This window comes from Schistocerca americana, chromosome 7, assembly GCF_021461395.2.
Source record: "Schistocerca americana isolate TAMUIC-IGC-003095 chromosome 7, iqSchAmer2.1, whole genome shotgun sequence".
Classification (NCBI taxonomy): domain Eukaryota; kingdom Metazoa; phylum Arthropoda; class Insecta; order Orthoptera; family Acrididae; genus Schistocerca; species Schistocerca americana.
In genome coordinates, this window is record NC_060125.1 from 179150605 (window position 1) to 179162801 (window position 12197).

Sequence of the window (12197 nt, forward strand, 5' to 3'; positions counted from 1 at the left end):
GCGTCATGTTAAACACATTCGTCAGCCGCGTGTGCAAAATGATAGTTAAGTCTTGCCCTAAGTGTGTTCTTGCTCATCCTCGTGAACGTTGCCCGTTAAGAAACGCGGTTTGTCACTTTTGTCAAAGGAAAGGACACATCCAGACTGTTTGTTTGCGTAAACGCAAGAACAATTCTAGTGCTGCCCAGCCCATGGATATTCATGTTCTTCAAAGCCAGCCCGCCCAGAAGGTCGCGTTTAAAGACTCTTCCACGGTTCGTGTGGATAATAAACTTGTTCGCAATAAGCCACCAACCCAGCCCTCTGCTATGCGACCCAAGCGTAATTCCAACGCTGTAAAAAGTAATGTACAGACTGCAAGTGAAGCGGGAGTTGTTGTTCCACCCGCCCAACCCACGAGTTGTCGTAAGCAGCGGACATGCGCTAAACGCGCTGGTTTTGTGTCTTCCGCCTCCACTGCACCGATCCAGAGACAGTGTAATAAACTATTTGTGAAACTACGCATCCAGGATAAGACCTTCAATTTTCAATTAGACACTGGTGCGTCTGTGACTCTCATAAATAGTGCTACGTATGCGGCTATCGGCCGCCCTAAACTTTCAGCGGCAAAACATTCTTTGGCTACTTATAGTGGAGAACGAATTCCTGTGTTAGGTGTATGTAGCGTGCCAGCCACATTCCGTGGCAATACAAAAACAGTTTCATTCACAGTGGTCCGCGCTACAGACAGTGTAAACATTTTCGGATTAGACTGTTTTGACTTGTTTGGCCTGTCTATCCAAGACAATGTGTTGCAAATTAATTCTGTTGTTGTTCCTCAAGACAGCATAACCGAGTTGTGTAAACGATACAGTGACATATTTAAAGACGAACTAGGTTGTGCTGCGAACTTTGCCGCTCATATTACGTTAAAAGATAATGCTCAGCCTCGATTTTGTCGTGCTCGTCCAGTGCCTCACGCCCTCCGGGCACCTCTCGAAGATGAACTTCGTCGTTGGCAAAACAACGGTGTTATTCAACCCGTTTCAGCGAGCCAGTGGGCTTCTCCCTTAGTTATTATAAAGAAACCGTCTGGCAAGTTACGTTTGTGTACTGATTTTAAGTCGACAGTTAATCCTCAGACTGTCATTGATTCTTTTCCTTTGCCTAGACCGGACGAGCTGATGGATAAGTTAGGGGAAGCTCGTTTCTTTTCCAAAATTGATCTCCGTGAAGCATATTTGCAATTGCCCCTCGACGAGCAATCACAACAGTATTTTGTCATAAACACGTCGTTGGGGTTGTTCCGTTTTCTGCGTTTGCCTTTTGGTTGTGCGTAAGCTCCAGCTGTTTTTCAGCGTTTTTTGTCACAACTTCTGGCTAATGTGCCATCGTGTTGCAACTATTTAGACGATATTGTTGTGTCCGGTCGGACGCCTGCTGAATATTTCCGTAATTTGGAGTGTTTGTTTAAAGTGTTGTCTCAGGCCGGCCTACGTTGCAACATCGATAAATGTTCATTTTTCCTTACGGAGATGGAGTATCTGGGACGTGTTATTAATGCTCAAGGCATTCATCCCTCCCAGTCACATTTAGCAGCTATTCGTGATTTGCCCGCCCCTCGCAATCTGCATGAATTGCAAGCAGTTCTTGGCAAATTGACGTATTATATAAGATTTATACCTAATGCATCACAGATTGCTGCACCGTTGCATCGTCTCCGCCGTAAGAATGTTCCGTTTGTGTGGTCAGCTGATTGCCAATCAGCCTTTCAGCAGCTTAAAGAGGCTTTATTGAATGATCGTTGTCTGGTCCATTACGACCCTCACAAGCCTCTGGTGTTAGCTTGTGATGCCTCTTCTTTCGGCCTCGGTGCTGTGTTGTCTCACCGAGTCGGTAACACCGAACGTCCTATTGCGTTCGCATCTAAATTGCTAAACAAAGCTCAGTGTAATGATAGCCAATTGGACAAGGAAGCGTTGGCTATTGTGTTCGGTGTCACATAATTCCATCACTACCTCTATGGTAGACCATTCTATTTAGTGACAGATCACAAGCCCCTGACGTCACTGTTTCATCCGTCTAAACCAGTTCCTCAGCGGACAGCTCAGAGACTACAACGTTGGGCTCTTTTGTTATCACAATACCAGTATGAGATACTGTATCGCCCTACGGCTCAGCATGCAAACGCTGACGCGCTTTCTCGATTGCCGATTGCTGCGGATGATGTCTTCGATTCCTCTGAAGACTCGTGCCATCAGATTGACGCCGATGAGCATCAATCCCTCCGGGATTTTCCGATTGATTATCGTCAGGTGGCACGTGAGACAGCTACGGATCCTCATCTGAGTTTACTATTACGTTTTGTTCAACGTGGTTGGCCGTCCAAGGCAAAGGACATATCGGATCCTGTGGTTCGTCGCTATTATCCGCAACGTCATCTGTTGTCTGTTTCGCACGGAGTTTTGCTGTTACGCACCGAGAATGACCAGCTTCGTGTAGTGGTTCCCCAAGTGCTCCAATCCAAGGTCCTCGACTTGTTGCATCAAGGTCATTGCGGAGTGGTCCGCACCAAGCAGCTTGCCCGCCGTCATTGTACATGGATCGGCATTGATAAGCAGATTACGCAGATGTCTACAGATTGTTCGACGTGTGCCGAACACCAAGCTGCTCCGCCTCAACGCTATTTTGAGTGGGCACACCCTGCCGGTCCCTGGCAGCGAGTACATATTGATTTCGCTGGTCCATATTGGCATTCTCGTTGGCTCATCGTGATAGATGCATTTAGTAATTTTCCGTTTGTTGTGCCCATGCAGTCTACAACGTCTGCACAAACTATACAGGCGTTGACTTCAATTTTTTGTATTGAGGGTCTTCCAGAAGTTTTAGTGTCTGACAATGGTCCACAATTTACCTCTGCTGAATTTGAAAGTTTTTGTTCTGCCAATGGCATTCGCCATGTTCTTACTCCGCCGTTCCACCCTCAATCGAATGGTGCAGCGGAACGTTTTGTACGCACATTCAAGGATCATATGGACCGCCTTCGTGCTACGCACTCTCGTCAGCAGGCCCTCATCACGTTCCTGTCGTCGTACCGGACCACGCCACGCGACGGCCCTTCGCCTGCGGAACTTCTCCACGGCCGTCGTCATCGCACCCTACTACGGTTGTTGCACCCCCCCGGATCGACCCGCCGCTTCTGAGCATCGCACGCGTTTTCAGCGCGACGACGCCGTTTTTTTCAGAGTTTATCACGGTCGCCGTCGTTGGGAACGTGGTACCGTGATAAGTGTCCAGGGTCGCGGTTTTTATACTGTTCAAGGTGCTACTGGGGTGCACAGGAGGCATCAGAACCAGTTGCGCCGCGCTGGCCGCCCGGATTCTGCCGCTCGTTCTTTGTCCACAGATTGGTCCGCGGCGGGTTCCAGCCGCGCCTTCCGACTTCGCTGCCGCCCCCAGGGCGGCAGCAGCAGCAGCAGCAGCAGCCGTCGCCGCTACCACGCCGACAGCCCGTCCAGTTGATGCCTCCCGCGCAGCTTCATTCGGGAGCGCCCCAGGTGGTCGCTCCGGCGCCTGCGGTCCCTCTTCAGTCGCCACCGCCTTCGGAGCAGATGGACGTCGACCCCTCAGCCGGGCCGCCTTCCCAAGCGGTGGCTGTGCAGCCTGTCCTGCAGCCGCTTTCCTTGGGCACCCCCAAGGAGTCTGACACCGCCTTGTCCGGCGCCCACTCAGCAGCCGTCGACGCACCGTCAGGAGACGCTGCCTCTCTTCGTGGGTCCCGACGCCCCGTCGCGTCCAGTACCAGAAGCTGCGCCCGTGGTCACAGGCGCGCACCCTGACCTCGGTTTTCAGTCGGTGTTTCCCGAGGCCCCGCGCAGCCAATGCTGGGGTGCGGACCGGGGACTGCCACCGACAACAGTCTCCGCCCCGGTCTCTTCTGCTACGCCTGCGGCCAGACCCCTCCCCCGCCGTCGACGCTCGCCACGTCATTATTCAACGACGGTGCGGCGATTTGGGGGGAGGAGTGTTATGTCCTAGCCAGTAATGCCAACCGAGCCCGCTGCCAAAAGGTTGGCAGCATCAAAGTCCGGACGCCGTCCGCATAAGCAGCGCCAGCGAGACAGCAAATCGTCGCAAGTCTGCGCGCGCCACCGCTGGCTTCTGGCTTCTTAAGCGCTGGAGTCGCGAGCGCTAGGACAGTTCTGTATTCGCCGCTCAGTTGTATACGCGCCACCAAATTGTGTACTTGCTAGTCAGTTGTGTGTTCATCGCAGCAGAGTTGTTGTTTGTCGTCAGCCGACGCTGACCTAGCCGCTCCGACTCGAACTAGACAGATTTCTGTAGACACCGAGTTCACTACTGTGTTTCTGTATCTTCATGAATAAAGATAAGTACCGACTTATTTAATCAGAGTGTTTGGGGTTTCATCTTTCTGTTTACTGTTCCAGCGGACCGGTCGGCCCGCTATTAAAAGTGTGGCGGTGACTTCGTAAGCCATTTCTACAGCCAAAGTGTTTGTCGCTACGAACACCGCCACAAAAGTTATCTAGCATATTCTGATATCATGGAAGTTTTTTTAATCATTTAATTTTACGCACATTGTGCTATTTGTAATATCCATTTCCAAGGAGCCAAAACTGTTATGAGGCCCCGTAAGTGCCTGGTTGCACGGCCCTACCCATAATTCCCCAAACGTTCTCAATTGGGGAAAGATGCAGATACATTGCCTCTGTCACGATTTTCTAAAGTAATGGAGTTCATAGAGTTCGTTTGATTTAAAAACTCGCTGTACTTTCATAGAAAATGAAATTTAAGCTTCGAGCCATATGGCTCGTACTCGTTGATGTAAAATTGCACCTCTGTGGAACGCAAATGTTTTATGATTATTTTCTCAATGCTCAGCAGTTGCCAGGCCCAGACCATAGTTCTCTGCCGTTTCAATGGTAGCAGATGTCAGTCTGATAGAGCGCCGAGGATCTGATCTGCTTTACCGGCAGGGAAGGTTTCGTCTTGACAGCAGGTACTGCTTGATTTGTTGATTTAAGGTGATTGTAATAGGTGTGTGGAATCGGTGGTGGGCCTGAGAGCTGTGCTGCGGATAGCGTACCTCACCAAGAACCAGCTCCAATACGTGGTTTATCCGTAGAAGACAATATAGACAAGTAAAGTCCAATCGTGAGCAGTTCATTGGACAACCGTCTCAGCATCACGGCTGACAGCGTTGGGAGGTGGTTAACGCCTACACTGTGTGCGGTAGTTCGCCATCTGGCGTGCAGGAGAATATAGAGTTAATGCAATGCAGTTTATCCTCATCGTCGCAAGTTTTTAGGATTCAGGCACAGTTGAACCATGTGCGTAATGACCCTCACGATTTAAGGTTGGTGAACACCAGGGTTTAAGTATGGTAAAGACCAAACGACACCCGTTTATTGAAGAGCTGCGCGGTAAAATCGTTCTGTGACAGCTTGAGGCCAGATTCCTGAGTTCGTAATATATTTCTGGGTGGCGTTGGGGTATGGTGAGGATGGGAGGGGGGGGGGGGAGATAAAGATGGTTCTATTCGTGACCCAGCCGCTCGCGGCGAGGGACCTGGTGCACCACGAAAGATTCATCCGAAAAGGACCGAATTCGGTAAATGTACATGTACAGACAAACATCATTACAGTTTCAAAAAAAAAGTATGATTTATTCAAGAGAAACAGCTTCACATATTGTGCAGGTCAATAACGCTTTGGTCCGCTTCTGGCCCTTATACAAGCAGTTACCCGGGTTGGTATTGACGGACAGAGTTACTGGATGTCCTCCTGAGGGATATCATACCAAATTCTGCCGAAATTGAGAGTTAGATCGTCAAAATCCCAAGCTGGTTGCACGCCCTACCCATAATTCCCCAAACTTTCTCAGTTCGGGAAAGACCCGGCGGCATTGCTGGGCAAGGTAGATATTGGCAGGCACGAAGACAGACATTAGAAATTCTCGCCGTGTACGGGCGGGCATTACCTTGTTGAAGTGTAATCCCAGGATGACTTACCACGAATGGCAACAAAATTGGGTAGAGAATTTCGTTGATGTACCGCTGTGTTGTAAGGGTGTCGCGGGTGACAACCAAAGGTGTCCTGCTATGAAATAAAATGGCACATCAATTAATCCTGGTCATGAGGCCTTACGGCGGGTGACAGTGAGATTGGTAACCCATCGGTGTCTGGGGAATCTCGAGACCTATCTTTGCTGGGCATCAGCTCTCAGTTCGAAGCGGTACTCATGCCTGAGGACAAAAATGGTTCAAATGGCTCTGAGCACTATGGGACTTAACTTCTGAGGTCATCAGTCCCCTAGAACTTAGAGCTACTTAAACCTAACTAACCTAAGGACATCACACACATCCATGCCCGAGGCAGGATTCGAGCCTGCGATCGTAGCGGTCGCTAGGTTCCAGATCCAGACTGTAGCGTCTAGAACCGCTCGGCCATCTGGCCGGCATAGTTACTGTCCAACTGACTCTACGAAATGAAATTCGCAAAGACTTTCTGCCCTGGTAGGCACAGTCCCTGTTCACTATCCCTATCAGTTGCACTATGATATAGCTCTGCAAGCTTACACATTCATTCGTCGGCCGCCAAAGTTTACAGTTTTGCAGCTTCCGTCGGTACCTGAATGAATATCAATTTGTGACCGATTTGCATAGCTCCTTCGTCTTTTTTTGTCGTAGAGTACGCATTTCCTAATCCGCTTTTGCCAACACTGCAGAGAATTGATAGGTTGACAGTAGTAGACTTCTCCTGGCCAAGAATGCCTTTTTCGCCAGTGGTAGTCTGCTTTTGATGTCCTCCTTGCTCCGCCCATCACTGGTTATTTTGCTACCAAGGTGGTAGAATTCCTGAACTTCATCTACTTCGTAACCATCATTGGTGTCCTTTCACTTCGAATTTTAATACCACTCCTACACCATTCTTTTATTTTCCATCATTGCTTCTTCGATGAACAGATTGAACAGAAGGGGTGAAATACTATATCCCTGTCTTCCATACTTTTTAATCCGAGCACTTCGTTCTTGGTTGTCCACGTTTATTATTCCCTCTTGGATCTTGTACAAACAGTATGTTCCCCGTCTCTCCCTATAGCTCATTCCTATTTTTCTCAGAATTTCGAACATTTTGCACAATTTTACACCATCGAACGCTTTTTCCAGATCGACAAATCCTATGAACGTGACTTGATTTTTCTTTGGTATTGCTTCCATTATCAACCGTAATGTCAGAATTTCCTCTCTGGTGCCTTTACCTTTCCTAAAGCCAAACTGATCATCATCGAACTCAACTTTATTTTCCATTCTTCTGTATGTTATTCTCGTAAGAAACTTGGATGAATGAGCTGTTAAGCTGATTGTGCGATAATTCTCGTGCATGTCGGCTCTTCCAGTCTTCTGAATTGTGTAAGTGATATTTTTCTGGAAGTCAGATGGCATGTCACCATTCTACATACAAACTTGAATAGTCGTTTTGTTGTCACTTCCCTTAATGATCTTAGAAATTCTGATGGAATGTTATATTTCCCTTCTGCCATATTTGATCGAGTCCTCCAAAGTTCTCTTAAATTCTGCTTCTAATACTGGATCCCTTATCTCTTCTATATCAACTCCTGTTTCTTCTTTAATTATGTCAGACAAATCTTCACCCTCATAGAGGCTTTCAATGTATTCTTTCCACCTATCTGCTGTCTCCTCTGCATTTAACAGTGGAATTCCCGTTGCACTCTTAATGTTACCACCGTTGCTTTTAATTTCATCGAAGGTTGTTGTGACTTACCTATATGGTGAGCCAGTCCTTCCGACAATCATTTCTTTTTATATTTCTGTACATTTTTCATGCAGCCATTTCGTCTTAACTTCCCTGCGCTTCCTATTTATTTAATTCCTCAGCTACTTGTATTTCTGTATTCCTGAATTTCGCTGAACATTTTTGTTCTTTCATCGAGTAACTGAAGTATTTCTTCTGTTACCCATGGCTTCTTCACAGTTACCTTCTTTATTCCTATGTTTTTCTTTCCAACTTCTGTGATTATCCTTTTTCAGAGATGTACAGTTCTCTTCACCTGCACTGCCTAGTGGGCTATTCTTTATTGTTGTATCTACAGCCTTAGAGGACTTCAAGCCTATATCCTCATTCCTTACTACTTTCGTATCCCACTTCTTTGCCTATTCATTCTTTCTGGCTAATCTTTCAAGCTTCAGCCTGCTCTCCTACTAGACTGTGACCTCGCTCTATATCTGCTCATGGGTACGCCTTACAATCCAGTACGTGATTTCGGAATCTCGCCGTATCACCCCGCCTTTTCCAAGTATACCTCCCCCTCATGTGATTCTTGAACAGAATATTCGCTGTTACTAACTGAAATATAATACAGAACTCAATTAGTCTTTTTTCTCTCTCGTTCCTTGTCCCAAGCCTCTATTTTCCTGAAACCTATTCGTCTACTCCTTCCTTTACAAATGCATTCTAACATGACTGTTAGATTTACATCTCCCTCTACGTACTGCATTACTCTTTCGATATCCTCATATACTTTCTCTATCTCTTCATCTTCAGCTTTCGACGTCGGCATGTATACCTGAACTGTCATTTTCGGTGTTGGTTTTCTGTCGATTCTGGTGAGAATAACTCTATCACTGAACTGTTCACAGTAACACACTCTCTGCCCTAGCTTCTTATTCATAACGAATCCTATACCATTTTCCGCTGCTGTTGATGTTACCCTATACTCATCTGACAAGAAATCCTCGTCTTCTTTTCATTTCATTTCACTGACGCCTACTGTATCTAGAATGAGGTTCAAATGGCTCTGAGCACTATGGGACTTAACATCTGAGGTCATCAGTCCCCTAGAACTTAGAACTACTTCAACCTAACTAACCTAAGGACATCACACACATCCATGCCCGAGGCAGGATTCGAACCTGCGACCGTAGCAGTCGCGCGGTTCCAGACTGAAGCGCCTAGAATCGCTCGGCCACACCGGCCGGCCTTCTAGATTGAGGCTTTGCATTTCCATTTTCAGATCTTGGAGCTTTATTGCCGCGTTCAGGCTTCTGGCATTTCATGCCCGTAGAACGTCATGCTTTCGTTCGTTACTCATGATTTTTCTCATGGTCACGTCCCCCTTAACGGTCCCCTCCCGCAATCCGAATGGGGTACTATTCTGGAATTTTTGCCAATGGAGAGGTCATCACGACACTTCTTCAATTACAGGCCACATGTCCTGTGGATACACGTTACGTGTCTTTAATGCAGTGGTTTCCATTGCATTCTGCACCCTCACCCGTTTGTCATTGCTGATTCTTCCGCCTTTAGGGGGAGTTTCCCACCCCAAGGACAAGAGAGTGCCCTGAACCTCTTTCCGCTCCTCCGCCCTCTTTCACAAGGCCGTTGGCATAATGAACGTCACTTCTTTTGCCGGAAGTCTTCGGCCACCAGTGTTGATTATTAATCAAAATGTAAAGGGTGGCGGGTTTCGAACCCTTCCTCCTTTACAAAAGGTAATCAAGGAACGCTGTACGCCTATGGCATGTTGATGTGTTTGACGAAATCCGTGTTAATTTTGGAATTCATGGACTGTTGCGGCCAAAATATTTACTGTTGTCAGGGGTCCATCAACCGGTTTCTTGCTTGGTTCTGATTTTTAAAGAAGACAGGTTGTATTCTACATCAAGTAACTATAGAGTTCCTTTTCGTGCAATGTCGAGATACGCCACTTTTGATATTTACAAACGGAATACTTTTTTGTACAAAGAACAACGAAAGCTCATTTAAGGCGTATGATGCCTGTTTTCCCCAGTGGTCTGTCACTAAGACTTTGCGTTGATTGTGTTTTACATCGTTGCTTCTTCCACTATGCAGTCACGATACGTCTCGCGAAGTATATTTTCGTGGGTGTTGTGGAGTGAAACTAAACACGCTACATGCGCAGCTACTCTACGTAATTATCTGCCTGGTGCGTGGTTGCAGTGCGTGTGTCTTGAAACTAGAAGGCCACAATATTAAACTTTCGATGGTAAAGGCAAGGGGACAGGATCACAAAATGATCTTGATTTTCAAAAACATCAATTCTGAATTTTTTATTTGTCCGTTTTATATGATAGTCCGACTCTTTTCCTCCTGCTTTCATTGTCGAAAATTTAATACGGTGGCTTGCTAGTTTCAAGACATATACAATGTCACTACGGAGCACGTAGATAATTACGTATTGTAGCTGCACGTGTAGCGATTATAGTTCCACTCCATAGCACTCAAAAACTGTATTTCGCTCTATAGTTACATAACGATGCCTACAGATTATTTGTTTTTTATTTTTATTCTTTTAATGTAAATTCACTCTGAGGGAGACGGTACCCTGCGGTAAGATGGAGTCCTTTTTCAGCCAGTTTCATTAATGGGCTGATGCAATTGTGGAACTATTTCGTTTTCGCCTTAGATTGGCTTTGATTTGAACATAATGTGTAATACGGGTGGATGGGAGGCAGACGTTCTTATACTTATTATCTAAATCCGGTATTCACCTTATGGTTGGTGAAAAATCACCATACAGAAAAATGTCAGCTACGATTGTTTGTTTCATGTCAAGACACATTGTTCTGTTGCTCTGTACCGACTGATATACCGGGTGATCAAAAAGTCAGCATAAATTTGAAAACTGAATAAATCACGGAATAATGTAGAGAGAGAGGTACAAATTGACATAGATGCTTGAAATGACATGGGGTTTTATTAGAACCAAAAAAATACAAAATTTCAAAAAATGTGTGACAGATGGCGCTTCATCTGATCAGAATAGCAATAATTAGCATAACAAAGTAAGACAAAGCAAAGATGATGTTCTTTACAGGAAATTCTCAATATGTCCACCATCATTCCTCAACAATAGCTGTAGTCGAGAAATAATGTTGTGAACAGCACTGTAAAGCATGTCCGGAGTTATGGTGAGGCATGGGCGTCGGATGTTGTCTTTCAGCGTCCCTAGAGATGTCGGTCGATCACGATACACTTGCGACTTCAGGTAACCCCAAAGCCAATAATCGCACGGACTGAGGTCTGGGGACCTCGGAGGCCAAGCATGACGAATGTGGCGGCTGAGCACACGATCATCACCAAACGACGCGCGCAAGAGATCTTTCACACGTCTAGCAATATGGGGTGGAGCGCCATCCTGCATAAACATCGTACGTTCCAGCAGGTGTTTATCAACCAGGCTGGGATCATGCGATTCTGTAACATATCGGTGTACCTCACAACCGTCACGGTAGCAATTTTGCTGTCCAGCGCCATCTGTCGGACATTTTGTGAACTTTTTTGTTCTAATAAAACCCCATGTCATTCCAAGCATGTGTGTCAATTTTTACCTCTCTATCTACATTATTCCGTGGTTTATTAAGTTTTCAAATTTACACTGACTTTTTGATCACCCGGTACTACGCCGACTGACAAAAACAGTGAAGCACCTCTATGGCCGGAAGTCAATTTAACTTCGTGCATGTACACACCGCAAGCGAGTATGTAAAAGGTAAGAGTCGCAGTTCTCTGTGAGAGATAGACCGATCACCAGAGTGCAATAGGCTGTTTGTGTTTATTGTTCCTACCAGGCCTAGTAGAGAGTATAAGGGCGTGGACAGTCAGATGAAGAGAGATCGCTGTAAACGACAACCAGATGCCATGTACTCGTTTGAGACAGCGTGAACAGGATGTTGACGATTTTGAAAGGGCCTAATTATGGATCTTTATTTGGTCGGCTGGTCGAATCATGGTATACCCAGATTTGTGCGGTATTCGGATATGATAGAAGCCCGATGTTGGACTGCCTGAGATGGCTGGAGTGCTCATCATCAAGGGCCCGACCGACCACATCTAACTACTCCAAGGGGTGATTGCCGTACTGTGCACCAAGCTCATAGTAACCCCATATCTGCACCTGGCATCCGAGAGTAGGTAATGGACTCCCTGCGCCTTTTTTTTTTCATGCCGAACCATTGGCCAGAAGTTAATAGCAACTGGATCAAGGAATTACCGTAAAATTTGTAGCCTGCTGCTTACACCACAACACAATCAGCTGCGTTCAACTGCTGTTGTGACCTAGAGGAATGGAGTGCTGTTTAATGGCGTTGCTTTGCGTCCAACGATTAATCGTGGTTCTTCATTATCCCAGATGACACTTGTCACTGGAGGCAGTGG

General features: G+C 46.4%; 1 protein-coding gene across 1 annotated transcript in view; it reads left to right on the forward strand.

The window, feature by feature from the left end:
- Positions 1–12197, forward strand: part of LOC124622829 (translation initiation factor IF-2-like) — a 75496-nt gene that overhangs the window by 9295 nt on the left and 54004 nt on the right. Inside the window, exon 2 of the mRNA XM_047148621.1 lies at positions 3386–3777. Coding sequence (XP_047004577.1) covers positions 3386–3777 — 392 coding nt within the window. The remainder of the gene's footprint in view (positions 1–3385; positions 3778–12197) is intronic.